Source organism: Monodon monoceros, unplaced genomic scaffold (assembly GCF_005190385.1).
Source record: "Monodon monoceros isolate NGI ecotype Baffin Bay Population unplaced genomic scaffold, NGI_Narwhal_1 Super_Scaffold_14, whole genome shotgun sequence".
NCBI classification, from domain to species: Eukaryota; Metazoa; Chordata; class Mammalia; order Artiodactyla; family Monodontidae; genus Monodon; species Monodon monoceros.
In genome coordinates, this window is record NW_021703770.1 from 47,103,957 (window position 1) to 47,122,659 (window position 18,703).

General features: G+C 40.8%; 2 protein-coding genes across 6 annotated transcripts in view; one reads left to right on the top strand and one right to left on the bottom strand.

Annotated features, from left to right (window-relative positions):
• CPNE3 (copine 3) overlaps positions 1-16,191 on the bottom strand; it is a 49,280-nt gene extending 33,089 nt beyond the window's left edge. Inside the window, exons 1-3 of one of the 4 annotated variants that reach the window (XM_029222790.1) lie at positions 16,106-16,191; positions 10,489-10,782; positions 9,656-9,921 (exon numbers count right to left, since the gene is read on the bottom strand). The gene's annotated coding sequence lies outside the window, so the exon portion shown is untranslated. Of the gene's footprint in view, positions 1-9,655; positions 9,993-10,488; positions 10,783-16,105 lie in introns of those variants that run through there. The other 3 variants (XM_029222791.1, XM_029222789.1, XM_029222792.1) reach the window with 3 other exon arrangements.
• A 173-nt stretch (positions 16,192-16,364) lies between these two features.
• Positions 16,365-18,703, top strand: part of RMDN1 (regulator of microtubule dynamics 1) — a 36,607-nt gene continuing 34,268 nt past the window's right edge. For both annotated transcript variants that reach the window (XM_029222521.1, XM_029222523.1), the window contains exon 1: positions 16,365-16,591. In XM_029222521.1, coding sequence (XP_029078354.1) covers positions 16,463-16,591 — 129 coding nt within the window. In that variant the 5' untranslated portion in view covers positions 16,365-16,462. The remainder of the gene's footprint in view (positions 16,592-18,703) is intronic.

Consider the following 18,703-nt stretch of genomic DNA (forward strand, 5'->3'; position numbering starts at 1 on the left):
GACTAAATGAATTAATATATTTAAACAGTGACTAGAACATGGTAAAAGTTGTTTTATCATTATTATTATTTTTTTTTTTATTTTAAGACTACCTGCCTCCAGGGTCTGATCCTCTCCTATCTATCCCATGTTTCATATTTTTTATTATTCCATTCCATGTTTCCCAATTATTCCAACCCGCACCAAGTCCCTTGTTTGAGTTACTGCTGCATTAATAGTAACAGATTACTACAGTACAGAACAATATCAAATTTGGAGCAATACACACCTGGGTCGAATCCTGCATCTGGCGCTAGCTGTGTGACCTCGTATAGGTTACTTTCAGAACCTAGATTTCCTCATCAGTAAAAATAAAGACACTGCAAGTGAATTCGCGAATCTGACATGTGCCAGGCATCTTGCTTTTCATATTTAACACAGAATCTATGGAATAAATGTTAATTGTGTAATTTTTTTTCTTTTGCATAAGGTAGTTTAGAGTCTCATAAGCTGCATGGATAATGCAGTATCTTGCGGAGGGACTTAGAATGAGCAAGGACCTCTAAGGCTCCCACAAAACAACTTGTAAAGAATTCTCTACTAGCAGCCAGAAAGCCCTCAAATTTCCAAGGATGGGGAACAGAGAATGAAGATAATACCTATGTGTAATGTCAGTCTCATAGCAAAGAGACACAACACATCAGAAGAGCATTATTTTTTTTCCTTAAACATGCTCATACAAGAGCTACAAAAATAACGTGCCAGGCACACCTGATTATTTAGTAAATTGCTGACAGTTACATTACTGCATTGTAGCTGGGACACAAATTTCCTCTATTAGCAGCAATCCCTCCCTGAAAATGACTCTTAGGGCAGCATCGTTTTTATCTAGAAACCCATTATGGCTGAATGGCAAATGGAAGAAATTACATAAACACTTGGGTCTGAAATGTTCTTAATAGCCACATTTATGAAGATTTTCTTTTCATTTCCTTTCTAAGTAATTACCCAGCACAGGATAATTTTTATTATATTAAAATATCCAGTTTTTAAAAGAGCAATAGGTATTCTTTTATGATGGAAGAAAACAAAACAAATGTTTTATACCCTTTAGTATGGAAAATAGGAGATTTGGCTGGGATGAGTGGCCAGGCAGAGGAATGCATGTGCAACTAAAGAGCAATTCTATGTATTTCACTCCTCAAAGAGCAGGATGATGGAGAGAAAAGACAGAAATAGCCTCTAGGATTAGACAACAGCTTCTCTACTGTATAGATTACTTACTGGAGAATTGTTCGGTTTCTAAATGCAGTTAACCCCTAGAAAGCGTATGAACCATTCTCCCAGTCACCCTAACTTTCCTGAATCAACATAACACAGATAATTCAAAGAAATTAAAAATTAAGACCTAATATCTGAAGTAGGATCTCATGTGTGAAATTTAAGGCATATGGTTATTCCTATGCCCTAGCTGAAAATCCTCAAGTCCTGTCTGCATCCTCTTTTCCCATCTTCCCTTAGACTCACTCCTTAGATCTCTTCAGTAAAGGAGATTCTGCCTACTATAACCCCAAATCTCTCCAATGTGGAGGTGCAGAACCTTCCCTATACCCACAGTCACAACTATGTCATGTCTTCTGTAGCTCTCACCTGCCTACTATAATAGTCTCCCAACTGGTATTCCCACTGCCATTTTCTTTCAATTCACATTATGATTTTATCACTTTTAATTAAAAAAAAAAATCAGGGCTTCCCTGGTGGCGCAGTGGTTGAGAGTCTGCCTGCCGATGCAGGGGACACGGGTTTGTGCCCCGGTCCGGGAAGATCCCACATGCCGCGGAGCAGCTGGGCCCCTGAGCCATGGCCGCTGAGTCTGCGTGTCCGGAGCCTGTGCTCCGCAACAGGAGAGGCCACAACAGTGAGAGGCCCACATACCGCAAAAACAAAACAAAACAAAACAAAAAACAAAAAAAATCGTTACTGGCTGCCCAGGGTGTACCCTAGTCCAATCAGCTACACCTAGAATTTATGGCTCTGTCTACATCTGCCCCAGCCTACCTAAGCAGCTACCTCTGATAATGACAGGTTTGTAGCATGCTCAGCATATACGACACACTACGAATTGTAGCAATTATTATTTTATTGTAGTCAAATATTTTAATTGACTGTCTCAGCATTGATGGCCTATTATTAAATAGTAAGACTCAAAGCACTTTTTTCATCCTTGTTCATAAAAATCTTCTTGAAATAATAATAAAAGAACCTCTGGGATTTACACAAAATGAATTTGCCAAAGTAGTCAGCCTTGACTATACATAAGTGTAATTGTCCTAAATTCTCTCAGTAGAGTTTATTTATCTGAGCTCCTTCATAGTTGCTGCATGGGGACCAGTGACCAGTGACAATGACTCATTATTTGCCCTAAAACAGTTGGGAGGGAAAAGTCGGTGCCCATCCACCAATGCCTTTAGTAAACATCAGTCTTTAGCTACAAAATGAGAAGTTTGGCAATATTAAAATGTGCTCAAAGGTTTCTTCTGGTTCTAATACCATGACTCACTAATTGCTATCCATAGTGTGTCCTGCATGACCTCCACTGAAAGCGAGCTGGGGTCCCCCTGGGGCAGCTGGAATGAGGCCCAGCAACATTAGCAGTACATGCCTACAGTGTTTCTCAAATTGTGTGGCTCACAACAGTAATAGGTATCCCCCTCCTAAAAAAAGTGGGAAAAGGGTAATATGTCAGTAAATCCAAGAGCTGCTACACTACTTGTAAGTCCCAAGTCAAACCAACAGGTGTATATATTAAGAGGTTACTGTACACCCATTACTATGCTAAGGATGGGGGTGAGGGGCATGATACAACAATAGAAGACCTTAGTGCGCATTATAAGTGTACCAGGTGATCCAATCACTCAACACTGAATATCTTCTATGCGTTGTAAATACAGAGGGTGGAGGGATGCAAAAAAAAAAAAAAAAAAAAAAGGTGAAATAAATACCTAGCTATCTCTGTATACAAAGAAGTATAAAACTGTATGGTGCAGACAGAGAGCAACAAAAGGCCTCAGAGGTTTTGTTTTGTTCTGTTTTGTTTTTGCGGTACGCGGGCCTCTCACTGTTGTGGCCTCTCCCGTTGCGGAGCACAGGCTCCGGACGCGCAGGTTCAGCGGCCATGGCTTACGGGCCCAGCCGCTCCACGGCATGTGGGATCTTCCTGGACCGGGGCACGAACCCGCGTCCCCTGCATCGGCAGGCAGACTCTCAACCAGTGCGCCACCAGGGAAGCCCCTCAGAGGTTTTTAATCCTCAGAAACCAAGGATTAAAAGTATATTCCATTACAAATGAATTTGCATTCATATTGTCACTTGCTACTGGATTTTCTTTCCCCTTAAACTTAAAGGTAGAGAGTGTGGGAACAGAGAAAGAGAGGAAAGAGGAAAAGGAAAGATAGTTACTTCCATACATCTGGATAATTTTGGGGTTTGCTTGTTGCAATTTTCAAAGTGCTTCCAAATAATATATTATATTCTGTGCTTTACCAAAAAACCCTAGAGAATTGGCCAGGCTAAGGAGTACTACTATATGGTAAGAGGTCAATACATCATAGCTATAACTATAATACTAAGCATGAAAATATCTGGATTGCCCCAAAACATGTTCATAATTTTCAGCACATTGTTAATTTTCAAAACAATGCATAGTGTCTATTAAAAAAATGAATTTCTCCGAAAAGGTTAAATTAGTTACCCAACATAAACAAGCTAATAAGCGGCAAGGCCGGGGCAAGAACCCAGGTTTTTTTCCCCTCATGCCAGAATGCCCTGAGGGCACTAAAGCATCTAATTATTCATTACTTAGTATAACAGCAATATTTTCTAATTAATTTCCTTATGACTTTTTACTTATTATATCAAATGTTATATTCAGCCTGATACAACTTAATGAATAGGATCTTAAAAATTACAAGATTAATATTTATACCATAACTATCACTATCTTTTTTTTTTTTTTTTTTATGCAGTATGCGGGCCTCTCACTGTTGTGGCCTTGACGCGCAGGCTCAGCGGCCATGGCTCACGGGCCCAGCCGCTCCGCGGCATGTGGGATCCTCCCGGACTGGGGCATGAACCCGTGTCCCCTGCATCAGGAGGTGAACTCTCAACCACTGCACCACCGGGGAAGCCCATATCACTATCTTTCTTAAACAAGCGTAACCAGAATAAGAGCTGAATGGTTTATATTTACATCATAGCAGTTCCTCTTCAAGAGAGCCCATTAGATTGTAAATTACTTAAGGCTAAGAAAGTATTTGCTCTGTGCTAGACAGTCTCCACACACACAGATCTACATGTGGGTCACTGGATCTCAGTGTTCTCTGAGCACACTGCTAGACCATCTTAAGGGAGCAAAACTAATTCTCAGGAATACACCACACTTAATATCCAAGACTCTGGTATCGAAAAACTTACAATAAAGAAAATTACACTAGGTTTGACCAGTATTCAGAAGACAGTGATGCCCACATTGTTACTTAATCCCAACCATGGGATACTAGAGATGGGCATAGGGAATTAGGTCAAATACAGAAGCACAAAAAACAGAGAAAGGGGCATGCTTTCTTTTCAATGTGCAAAAGGGACCACAAGAGGTCACTGGCTCAGGAGTCAGAAAAACTGGACTACAGTTCTGTGTCAGTCACACCATAGGTGGGTAAATGCTGCAGCTTCTCTAGGCCTCAGGGTTTTTCAATCGTTAAATCTAAGAGTGAGTCAATCACTTTAACCTGTAAGGCTGCTTCCAGTTAGTGTTCTATGACCTTAATTTAATTACAGTGAACATGACACTTGTTTAGGAACTGGTAGTTAAGGAGTAGGAAAAAAAACTTTTTAAAAGGGGGGAAGAGAAAGTTTATAATAACCAAGGAGAGAAATAAAAGGAAAAGGATAAAGTTTTCCAAACTCAGCCTCTATCTCCCACTATTGAAAAAGTTGTATCTGAAAAAAATATTTATTCAGTTACTCTCCCACTGAAGGAGGTACCTTTGCTTGAAATTGTTATTCAATCCCCCAACCCAACATGACTGGAAAAAATAATGCATATCAACAAACAAAACAGAGGGCCCAGTCTATTAGGTACAGGCAGCATAGTAAGGAAGTAAATTTTACTACCATCCATGGAATTTCACATTATTAAACTCTCAGTTCATATCATGGTAGCAAAGGGAATCAGCTTTTGGCCACCGTGTGTTTTTTAAATGAATTTCCAGATTCTTCAGTTATACTGAACAAAATCTAAATAGATCTATTGCTGATACCTGAACATGCAGAATTGGAGACAGCAGGAGTTAATATGAAAGTGTTGACACTTGATCACTCTTTTCTTTCCTTGAACACAAGGAGTAAGTGCAGTTCTACCCTGTCCTCATTGCTACAAAGTAAGCAATCAACTAAGGCCCCTTCCTTGATTTCTCTATGAAATCTCACCTGTTCTATGATTCATAGCAGGCTACAGAATTTACTTAACATGTGTTTCAGGTTATACTGCTTTACTAATCCCTTGGCTGCTGTATATACATTTTAGAAATGTAACTGATTATATTTTCAAGCGTATCAAATGAACAGTTCATCATAGGTGCACTGAGTGATGTGTTAATAAAAGTTAGAAGCAGTGGGCTTCCCTGGTGGCGCAGTGGTTGAGAGTCGGACTGCCGGTGCAGGGGACACGGGTTCGTGCCCCGGTCCGGGGGGATCCCACATGCCGCGGAGCGGCTGGGGCCGTGGCCGCTGAGCCTGCGCATCCGGAGCCTGTGCAAAAAAAGTGACATCTCAGCATTGCCTCACCTTACGAAACATGCATCTTGGCAGAGTTAGCTACACAGTACATACCTCACCTACTTAAGTGAATCATCTTTTACCAAAAATTGCCTTGATAAAAATCAGAGCTGCATCCCCTAGGAGAAAATTCCAGGATGCTCAATTGAAAATTTTGTTAAGTTACAATAAAGACTCAGTAAATCTGCTGGCCAGCTGTGCAGCAGGCAGTTAGACATTATATTAAGGCACAGCAACCTGCTGAGATTGAATTCCCTTGGGGTTCTCATTCCCCTCAGGGCATTTTAAGAACTTCCCACCTTCTGCAATCTCCCAGATGTTGGACCAGAAATCAGAACGTCTCACCTACCCTTATTATCCAACTATGCCCAACTCTGAAAGAATGCTTTCTAAAACTTGGCTCCCTCCTCTTCTCAGCTGGGCACATGTACTATCTAATTGGGCAAGACAGGCATTTCACATTTTAATACTACATGCTCCTCTCTAGTTCATGGTGAACAATGACATGAAAATTCTTTCCACTTAAAACTGCAACAATTACAGAGTTTAAAAGCTTGGTTTGTCCTCAGGGTTTAAAAGTTTGTATGTTGAGAAAGAACTGTTGAGATGTTTATACACTTCCTGATTTCAAGAATATTCATTTTATGGTTGCTTAGCATACACATTCCAGCTGTTTTTAACTTTCTGGCAAATCGCTTTATATTTCCTAATCATGAACAGTTTAATAGTACTATTCATTCACTCAACACTCATTCAACAAATACTTACAGAATGCCTGTGTGTCAGACACTGTTCTAAGGGATTAGGAGTCAACAATGAACAAAACAGACAAATATCCCTGCCCTCATGTGGTTACACTGTAGGGAGATATATAGTATGATAGGTGATGGTAAGGGCTAAAGAGAAAAACAAAGCACAGAAGGGGAGCAAGAAGTATTGAAGGTGGAGTGTCATTTTAGTATTTTATCGACTTATTTTGACAATACCATTGAAAAATACTTTTTAAAATTTTCCCTTCTTTTTAAAAAATTCTGACCCCTAAGCAGATTGTACATTGGTTTTTCCATTAAGTGTTTCTAGGGAAGACAAAAGCTTAAACTTGGGGTGTGGATAAGTTAGATTGTGTCTAACAAGCAGTGCATTATGAAGCCATGCGATAAAGGCCCTAATAGTGAAATGACCTGTTGGAAAGTTGGAGGTTTGGGTGAGCTTCCTGCATGGATCGCTCAAGGGGTGCTCTTCCTGTGGACCAGGAACGCAGAATCTCTAAAGAAACCCTTTGCTCTTAAGATGTAATTTACATATTTGCTTTCAGTTGAAATAACTGAAAATATTAAATCTAACAGTTGTTTGTCTAATATAGAGAGTGTCATATGTATTTAAGTTGTGTATTTTTATAAAGTAAGCCAAATACCAAGAAAGGGGGGAGAGGGAGCAGATAAATCTCTCCTTACAGTTGCAGATATCTATTTTAACGTCCACTATCACCTTAGGGTCTAGAGGCATGGTAAACTAAATGCTCAGAGTATTCAAGTAGCCTGATGAGAATGCATATTGCAACCACACTGCTGCTTTGGTAATTTTCACAGGAACCAGACGTAATACATCCACTTGGTAAGAGGATATTTCAAAATTATTTGCCAAGATTAATAGGCAGTATGTCACATTTTTCATGGAGAAACAGTGTTAGTATGCTATCCATCTAATTTATATTGGTAAATTTGACTATTACATTGACTATTTTAATGTCTTTTTAAAAATTATGATTGCATACTCATAAGCTGTTATATATTAAAAGAATAAACAGTCTCTCCAAAAGAATCCCAATACCCTGCCCCCACAGCTTCCTCAAATATATTTAAACCAGCATAACTGGCTTAAATGTAGTTATCATAATCTTATCAAAAAGTAGAGTGGTGATCATTCTGTAAAGTATAAAAATATCAAATCACTGTTGCACCTAGAACTAACATAGTATTGTAGTACTTCAATTTAGTAGCACTTCATCATATTGTAATACTTCAATTGAATAAATAAATAAATAAATAAAACATATACATAATGTCTGCCTTCGATCATCATATTAGAAACTTAAATAATGTAGTCAAATAAAATCTATGATACTTTACTTTTAGGTGCTAATTTAAACCTCCTTCTAGCCAGTCTTTTAATAAATCTTTTACCAAGTATTCTACCTAATTGTTTGGACTTTAACCCGATTAGCAATCCTTATAAGGTAAGTAAGAACAGAAAGGGAAAATATTGGTGGGAAGGAAGCTGGCCTGTAGGTAATAATGGGTACATTAAAGGAATGGCCAAGTTTGGACTCTTCAAACTTGTTGAGTGCCACCAATGAAAGTAGTATTTATCCCTGCTAAAAGATCCACCTAAAAGATCATGCTTTTGATGAGCAGTGGTGGCTAGTCACAAATCCTTGAAGGTCAAATGTTATTTAATCATATTTCACATCCTACACTAACTCTCTTGGTTTTGCTGACAGGCATACTTTCTAACATAATACATCACTGGCTAAAGAAAGTTTTGAAAAAGAAAGAGAAAAGAAAACTCTAATAGTAAGAAGAAAGCACAGCAATCACCAAGAAAGAAAGAGGGCAAGGAACACTATGTCTAAAGCTATACCAAAAATTGACAGGAGTTAGGGTACAGTATGAATTGGGTATCTGAACCCAGGCTACAAAGGAAATATTCAGGGCAAGAGTGATACCACTGTAAAGAGTATATAAAAATACGTAATACTTAGGTTGCCTTAAATTTATGTGGAAATGAAGACCATTGTCTATAAAGTGTTCACAGCTATAGGTAAAATTAGGAGAGGTGTTCAGTCATTAAGCAACCCTTAAAAGGCAAAAAACCATTTTGTTTCCCCCGTCCTGAAATCTCCTGTCCTTCTCCTTTCTTAGGGGGTCAATCTGAGAGAAGAAATCCTGAAAGAGAACTGCACACTTGACTGTGGGGTTATGCCAGGCACTGTGCTGAATGCTGTGCAGTGCTGAAATGCAGCTCCCCCTCAGAGGCAGAGAGCCTCAGCATGGTCCAGTCCCAGACACCTACCTCTCAGAATGTTTTCAGCCCAGAGTGGGATGCATTTCTCCAATTCATCAGCTAAAAGGAACTGCCTTATTAAAAATTCTCACAAAGGCAAAAGAGTGGCCCTGGGTACCATAGATTAATCTATTGATGTGCCTATAATTGCCATCATACATGTCATCTGTTCTTAGTTCTCCATTCTTTTCTTATCCTTTTCTGCCTCCCTCTACCTATGCTCTAGGCCCACACAAATTGTGTTTGGCTCTAGCTGGCAGCACTAAGAGCTGGAGTTTGCTGTCCTCAATTAATGACAACAGCAGGATATATGTAGCTATATATAGCTTACCACTATGTGCCTGACACTTTGCTAAGTGTAGTCCAAAAATGATCTTTTTTAATCTTTATAACAACCCTATGACATAGAAGGTATTTTATCTCCATTTTACAAATGCAGAAACAGGCCCTAAAAGATTAAGTAACCTGCCCAAGGTCATACAGCTAACAAATCTCAACGTATAGATCTCATACCTAGGTATCCATCTTATCCCAAAGAGTAATAATGTTCTTTACATTAAGCCATAAAGCCTGTGCTCAGAAATCATACAGATGTGAATTTCAACTCTAATGCTACCACTTACCATTTGTGCAGTTTGGTAAATTATTCAATCTGAGTTTCCTCGAGTGTGAAATGGAATAGCAATACCACTTAAGTTGGCGGCTGTGAGCACTAAATGAGCTAACATATATAAAAGTTGTCGGGCAGTGCTTGTGGGATACTGTAATCAATACTCACTGCGTTCAATGCCACCCTTCCTTCTGTTTGATTATCAGTTACAGAGGCAGCCACGAAAAGATAACACCAAGGATAAGCAAAAATTGTGGATCATCATCAAGCACAACGTCAGTGGTAGGCTTGCTCGGTCTCCCAGAGGTTCCGGCACTGCAAAACTAATGTAACCGCACTTCCTCCACGTCCCTGGTTGCGGTGAGCCCCAAACAGAAGAAATTCGTAGCTGGAGCCTGAACTGGAGCCGTTAGGATACGCCACCTCGCAACCTCCTGCTTTACACCAAAATCAAGAATCACCTTTGCCCACCCCACCTACCTAGCAGCTTCCCCTGGAACCATCGCCTACTCTGAGGCCCACCCCATTCCTCTGGGTATTCGCTAAGGCAGAGAGGGACGCGTGACCCAGTTACCTCTCCGGGCTAGGAGCTGCGGCAATTTCTGGGCGTGTCCCCCTTCCCTGGGCCGCAGGCCTGACTCCCCGCCTGGAGGATCCCGAGCACCGCCCGCCCAGGTGCACTAGCACCAGGTCCAAGAGGCGCCTCGCGGCCCGGAGCTGAGCCCGGAACTCTGGCTACACCGGGAGGCGCGGGGCAACCCTGGGTCTCGGCAGGCCGCCGATCTCGGGTCCAGCGGATCCAGAGGCCCCGCGCGCCCCGGCCTATCCCTGGCCGCGCGTAGCCCAGGATGCACTTACAGCGCGAGGTCAGGGCGGGCCGAGTCGCGCGGAGCCTGCGGGCCCGATTCTCCCGACCCGGACTCTTCTCCTGCCCCAGGGGATCGGTGGGTTGCGGGTGGCCCGCCACTCCGGGCCCGAAACAGAAAGAAGTCCGCACTCACTTCTCCGTCTAAGGTGTAGAAGTCGCTCCAAGGTAGAGACCAGGCAGGCACACACCGCGGAACCTCCCGGCCGCCTGGGATTCACGGAAACCTGGGGCGGATCCGGCTGACGGGAGGGGCGGGGCAGGGCTGAGGCCGGCTCCGCCTATCCCGGCCACTGCCTGCCCAGAGCTCGTAGACACTGATCTGTTCCTGTAGGTTGATGCTTCAGGGGTAGTAGATCGCTCGCTTACCGAAAACTCCAAGTTTACTTAAGGCGTTTAAGTAAGTTATTTGGTGCACCAAAATAAGTTCCTGAAAATAAAAGAAGTTATATTTGAGAAAATTTATACCACAAGCTGAACCAGGAAAGAACCAGCTTCAGCATGAAAGTAGTGAAATGCTAACTACTAACCATTCTTATCTAGAGCGCTTTCAATGTGCAACTATCGGAGTCATTTGATATTCTTAATTTCATTTAATCCTCACAATTTTGTAACGGATTAGTGCCATGATCCCCATTTCGCAAGTGAGAAAAATATGACTAACTGGAGATTTGATAGCTAAGTAATTGGCCTATTTGCCCAGATTCAGAGTAACCTCTAGGTGCCCTACTTGACTGCGACTTGATGCTGCTTGAGATTAAACTACTACGGAAAATAGTGCTCCATTTGACTGCTTGAAGTTTGAATTTCTGTCCAAAAAAACAGGGACAAAATCAACAGGCAAACACATGGGAAAAAATATTTGCCACAAACCTGACATTCAAAAACAAGGGTTAGTATCTTAAGTATAATTGTCCTTAAAAATAGAAAAATGGGCAAAAGATAACTTTTTTAATTACAGAAGAAATGGAAAAATGAACCAAAGAAGAAAAATAGACTTTTCTAAGCCAAACTTTTCTTTTAATCCAAAAAAATGCAAAGTAAACACTTTTAAGTAATCGTATCAGTGCAAGTGAAGATTCATTCCTTTATTCAACACCTCCTGGGTGCCTGTTATGTGCCAAACATTGTTCTATAAACATTGTTCTATAGAGACTTGTGATAAAACAGTGACAGACAGAAGCTTCTACCCTAGAGGGAGAACAAATAATAAGTTATTTAAAAGAAGCAAAATGATTTCAGATAGCCATAAGTACTGTGAAAGGAAAATCAAAATGGAGTCAGTATTGCTAAAAGAGCTTTCTAAAATGGAGCCAGGAGTCCACTGAGGAAGTGTGACTCATGTACATCTCAGCTCAGGTGGAATCTTAATAGGCACATCCAGAACATCTGCCCAATGTTCATGAAAATCAAGATACTTATTAGACCCTTGTGATAACCTATCCATTAAGAACAAGTATCTTCTTTTCTGCATCAGAATCAACCATAATTCTTGCCAGACAACTTTAACCACCTTGTAGTTTCTGCCTTTATAAGCCCCTGTCTCTTTCTCTTTCCAGAAACACTCTTCCGGTTTTACTCAAGTCTGTAACTCCCAAATTGCAATTACTAAGACCCCCAAATAAAGCTCTTTGTTCATTGCAACCTTGATATTGATTATTGTTCACAGTACCATGAGGAAAGTAATACAGGGTAATGTGACAGAAAGGGACTTGGGGATAATAAGAAACTTTTCAGACAGGGAAGGTCTCTCAAAGGTGGTGATATTTTAGCCTTCGCTAGTGGCGCAGTGGTTGAGAGTCCGCCTGCCAATGCAGGGGACACGGTTTCGTGCCCCGGTCTGGGAAGATCCCACATGCCGCGGAGCGGCTGGGCCCGTGAGCCATGGCCGCTGAGCCTGCGCGTCCGGAGTCTGTGCTCCGCAACGGGAGAGGCCACAACAGTGAGAGGCCCGCGTACCGCAAAAAAAAAAAGGTGGTGATATTTTATATGAGAACTGAAAAATAAGAAAGACCCAGTCCTGCAAAGATCTGAAGGCAGAGGAATGATAGCAGGGACAAAGGCAGGAATAGACTTAGCAAACTGCAGGAACAGAAACAAGGCCTTTGTGGTTGGAACATAGGAGGGAGGAAAGAGAAGTGTTTTATTTTGTTTTTACTAAAGGTTGGTAAAAATAACCTTTTTGTTTTATTTTTGATTCTGTTTTTACATTAAAGTGAAGGTCCTCAGGTACCACTAATTTAGTTACAAGTTTCAAAATTTCCAGAATACATAGTATCAATACCCAATTTTCATCACCTTTGTCTCCACTAAAATAGGGAGTAGAGACAATGAAATGGTTTTGTACTTTTAGTACCCAATAAGCAATCTCTCAATTAAATAGACAGTGCCATAGCTATTCAATGTACTTATTCATTTTCCTCAAACTATAGTCTAAATTCCATTCTACTTTTGTACTTATTCATTCGCCCATTTATTCAACACATACTGAATGCATACTATGTATCAGGCATAACAAGGTTCTAGAAACAAAGAACAAATAGGCATGGGACTTAACACCTGGTGGAGATTTAAAGGGTGCTAAAATGAATGAGATATTCACAAAATAGTCTCTTGGCGTTCTTCTACCTCACTGGTTGTTCCTTTTTATCTCCTTTGCTTTTTGATCCTCATATTCCCAGTTCTTACACTGGAGTACCCCAGGGTTTAGTTCTTGACTTTTCTTTTTTCTGTCTTCATCCACACCTTTAGTTACCTCATCTAGCCTTACAGCTTTGAAATCCATCTATATTCTAAAGGCTCCCAAATTTCCAAATCCTGAAATTCTAGGTTCCAACTCCCTACTTGTGAGTTGTATTAGTTATCTACTGTTCCATAACAGATTATACCAAACTTAGGGACTTACAACTAAGTAGTCATTTATTATATACAGCTTCTTTGTTTCAGGAATTTCAGAGTGGTTTAGCTGGGTTCTGGCTTATCATCTCTCATAAGAGTTGCAATCAGGTATTATGCAGAGTTGCAGTCATCTTATGGGGCTGGAGGATCTACTTCCAAGGTGGCTTACTCACATGTTAACAGTAGTGCTCTTTGTTGGTGGGAGACCTCGGTTCCCTCTCCAACATGTATCTCTTACTAGAGCTGCTTGAGTACCCTAATGGCATGGCCTCTGGCTTCCCCCAAGGCAAACAGTCTGAGAGATCAAGGGAGAAGCTTCGTGAGTTTTATGATTTAGCCTCAGAAGTCATATACCATCACATTTGCAGTATTCTACTGGTCAAATAGACAAGCCTATATCTCATGTCAGAGGGAATCCCACAAAGGAGTAAATCCAGGAGGTAAGAACCACTGGGGGCCATCTTGAAGGCTGGCTACCACAGATGCCTAATAATCATTTCAAATTTCAGTGCACAAGTAAACCCTCCTGATCTTCCTTCCCAAATCCGTATCTCCCAGAGTCCTCTTTATCTCAAGTAATGGCAAAGCTTCTTCCAGTTGTTTGGGCCAAAACACTTGGAGACATCTTTGCCTCACTCATACCCCACCCTAACTGGTCCACTGTGTTGGCTAATCCTGTCAACTCTACCTTCAAAATACACCTGGATTCTGACTACTCCTATTTTCCAGCCTAGCCTGAGTCACCTCTATTTCTTTCTACATTTCTGTAATACCCAGTAACTGCTTCCCTTCCTGCTCCCCTTCAGTCTATTTTCAAAACAGTCATAAGGATCTAATTAAAATGTAAATTAGACTGTGTCCCACATGATCCTACAAAGAACGAAAGCCAAAGTCCTTACAATTGCCTACAAGGTCCTACATTACTTGGTCCCCATCTCCTCTCTGACCTTATCTCTTAAGGTCACTCAAGACCTTAAGAGTCTCCTTCTTGCTCACTCAATCTAGAGCGGACTTATGTTCAGAGAAAATGCCATTTGCCTTCCCAATTCATGCCTTTGCACTTTCATTTCACTTGGCATGATATGCTCTGCCCCCAGATATTTTCATGGCTCATTCCCTCTTCCCCCTCAGTGAGTTCTTCCGTGGCCACCACCCTATTTAAAACTGTAATGCCTACGCAGAAATACACTCTATACCCCTTTCTGCTTTATCTTCCTTTTTCAACATTTATCATCATTTATTATATCTTTTATGATTTATTATATCATTTACCTTGCTTACTATCTTTCCCCAACTGGAATATATGCTCCACTAGGAATTCACATCTAGAAGAATACCAGGCATATTATAGATAAGCAAAATATATTTCATTAGTGAATGAAGAAATTGTGCCAGGCCCTGTTATAGGCAAAAGCAGACATGTCATTGAGTTTATAGTACAGTGAAGGCACACATTACTAATTCTTATCAACACTACCTCTAAAATATACTTGATTGACAAATAATCACAAATATAAAAATGAAATTATAAAATGTGCTTAGAGCTATAAAGAAAATGAAAATATATTACGGGGAATCAAGAAAAATTTCTCTGAGGAAGTAACGTTTGGACTGAGAGCTGAAAGGTGAATAGGAATTAGCTAGGTCAGGAATAGTGGAGTGGGGTAGGGGGAAGGGGGAGAGTGCTAAGGTAGTGAAATGGGAAGGAATCCTGAAAGAAACAATATCACATAGGGAAGTCTGAGGCTCATGGGAGGCAAGAAAAGATACTGTGCCTGGAGCCAAGAGAGAAATACTACAGACTTAAAGAGACTAAAGAAACAGGACAATTAAATGCAACACATAATCAGGATTTGAAACGAGTTGGGGAAAAAATGGTTGTTATAAAGGACAGCATTGGGACAATAAGCAAAACTTGTATATTAAATAATAGTATTCTATCAATTTCAATTTCCTGAATTTTGTAACTGTACTGGAACTAAATAAGAGAACATCTTTGTTTCTGGGCAGGAAGAGTCATGATATCTGTAATCTATTCTAAAAAGGTTCAACAACAGAAAATGATAATAGGAATAGAATATGCATATTATATGTAAAGAAAGATAAAGAAAATGTGGCAATATGTTAACAATGGATGAATCTAGGTGAAGAATATATGGGATTTCCTACAACTTTCCTAAGGATCTAAATTTTTTTTCAAAATGAAAATTTTAATTAAAATTTTACTCTGGCTGAAATATTAGAAACTCAATCTCAGGATTATGATGGCATTCAGTGGTATAAACATATTATTTAGCAATACTGAGAAAACTACCAGTAGAAATATGTAAAAAAAGAAAGTTTGGAAGAGGATCTATATATCTTTTAAAATATATGTTAAAAACAAAGAAAATAGGGATATCACTGATGTAATCCTAAAGAAATATGGTTGATTTAACGGGAAGTGGTGGAAGGAGCAATCAATAGAAGAAGCATTGGACTTATTGTTAGAAGACATGATTCTAGTCTTCTACCAATACCTACCAGCTAGGTAACCTTGGTTAATAAATCTCTTTGAGCTATAGTTCACTTGTTTATTAACTTGGGATACCACTTACTTCACAAGGTCGTTGGGAAGATCAAATGAAATAAAAGTGTTTGTTAATTCACTACATAGTATTGAAAGTACTACATAAATGTAAACTATTTTTTAAAAAACTTTAACTATCTTCCCTTATTGCCCATAAAAAAATTTCATATAATCCATATAGTAGGTTTGCAGCTTGTGTTTTCTCCCACATCAAATCTGAAGTAGGATTCAAAACCTCTTCATCCTCTCCAAAAGAATTCCAGTCCAGTGAAAAAGCAATACCGACCTTACTGAATATTCTGAGGGGAAGCCAGGGGTTTTATAGGACACATCCCAAAGCATACAACGTCATCAACCTTCTGTCAAGAGGCCTCCTCTCCGTAGTCTTACTTGTTGGATCACTGTGGGGCGCTATCTCCCTGCCCCAGTCCACTCGGCGCAGGCGCAGCAAGGCTACTAAGTCCCGCCCAATCGAGGTATTTCCCGCCCCCAGAAACCGTGGACCGGAAGCTGCGGAGAGGAAGAGGAGCGGGGCCGGAAGCCGGCCGACGCTGCTCTCTGTGGAGAGACTGTGGCGCCTTTCGCTCTGTCCCGCTTCGTAGAAGCCAAAGGGGTGAGGGGTCAGGCCTGCGAGCTGCGGATCATGGCGCTAGCCTTGCGACTGTGGCGCTCCCTTCCTTTGGGACGTAGCGCCGCCCCGGGACCTCGGTTCCCGACGGGTGCTGCTGGCAGCAGGGAGCAGTGCGTTCTTTGGCGACTCCGCGGCGCTGAGGTACCCTCGCCGTCCTGGCTCCCGCTTTCCTCCCCTACCGGCTGGGCTCCGGCGGCCCCTTCCTTCTTCAGGCTCGGTGGCCCCGTGTCACCTTAGGGTATGTGGTGAACTGAGGAAGGAGTTCGGGGCCTGGTGTGCCTGGAGCTCTCCCGGTGACCGCGACGGACAGGTCCTCTCCCTTTCGCAAGCCCAGTTCCTCTCTGAAAACTGGGGTCGGAGGAAGAGGGAGTCCCCCCCAGCCCCTCCCATCACTCCGGAGAATCTGCCTTATGCCTGTCTTTCCTGTGTAAACGCAAGGAGAACTGTAGGGGGGAAAAAGACCTTGACCTCTGTGAGATAATTTTAACTTTCGGTGACGGCCAGATACGGTAATAGCACCTGAGGCTGTCAGTCTACAGGACTTTGGGAAGTTTGCGGTGTGATCTTGAAAATTCCTACGGCTCAGAACCAGAGATTTATGCACTATTTAGGTTTAAAAATTATTTTTGAGTTTCTTGTTTCATCTGCATAACGTTAAGGAAGGATGTTGGGATGTTAGCTTGTCATCCCAATTTTCACATTTCTGTTAGACTGATTGGCCTAGGTTTATCTCTGAAAGGGGATTGAAGGGTGAGGGTGTGCATTGGATATATATCATTTGAACTAGGTGCTTCATTATTTTAAATTATTTTAAATATACATTTTTGACTGCCTGCTATGTGTTCAGAGTTGTGGGGTGGGGGAGGGTTGAAAGACAGTAAGGCTTGATCCCTTTCCTTGGAAGAGCTTATAGCCAGATGGGTTGATGTTAGATGATATGAGCAGAGGAATGGGAGGAGTACTAAGTATGAAACTAGCCTCAGGTTTCCAAATTAGAGCTTTGGTGAGTTAAAAATTTCATTTTAGTGGAATGATCCACTATTATTAGATAATAATAACATTTATTGAAGGCTTACTATAACCAGGCATTGTGTTAAGCATTACCTGGTTTAATTGTGTACTGAAATGTTTCCATGCACCCTATGAAATAAGAACTGTTATTTTATCCATTTTTTTAGAAGAGGAAACTGAAATAAGCTTAAATAATGTATCCAAGTCACACAGCTAGAAAGATGTATCTCCAGATACTCGGAGTATCTACAGAGCACATGAGCTGCATATGGCCATTGTGCTAAAAAACTGAAAACTAGAGAAGCAAGATAGAAAAGGACAGAAAAAAATCGCAGTAACGAGATACTAGAGAGACTTGTAGGTAATAAAACTCTGCTCTAAGCCAAAGGCAATAATGAAAATTCTTTCCTCCCTCTAAGTATATTGAATTTTTAGGGAGGTGGAACTATTTATTATTACCAGATTTCCAATTTTTCATGTGTTTTCATCGCCTTATCATTTCTGTTTTTCTTTTTCCTAGACCTTCCTCCCTGCTTGATGTCAATAAGTTGAGTTTGAGGTATTTATTCCCCAGGGGTTTGCAGAGACTGGGGGCTACTTTTGAGTAGCTCAGACTTCATTTTTCTGTCTTTTTCAATTTGTAATCTACACTACAAAACACTCATCTCTGAACGTTTATTTTTCAGCAAATTTGTACTGAGTGCTTACTATGAGCAAGACTATTCTAAGCTCTGGGGGTATATTGAACGTGAGAAACAACCCTTTTCTCACTGATCTGACAGAAGGAAAGGTAGTTATTGAGTAAATGTAATGAATGCTAAGTGTTAGGAAAAGGGAAGCAAAATTACACCTAATCTGATCTTAAAGGGAAAAGGGAAAGTGTGTAAGCAGTTAGAGATGTGATGTGAAGACTTGATAAAGGGAAGATGAGGACAAAAGAATATGCCTGTAGAGAGAGTAGCATGAGGCTTTGAGGTAAGAAAAGGTGGCATTTTTGGGGAACTGAAAGTATGACTGAAGCCTGGAGTGGAAGAGTAAACTGAAATAAACCAAGGCTGAAAAGTTAGGCAAGTACCAGTTTATTAGTTATCTATTATTGATAATAAATTATTACAAAGCATAATGTCTTAAAGCAACAAACGTTTATTATCTCATGGTTTCTGTTGATTAGGAATCCACATGAGGTTTATCTGGGTGCCTCTAGCTGAAGATCTCTCATAAGGTTGAATCAGCCTGTTCAGT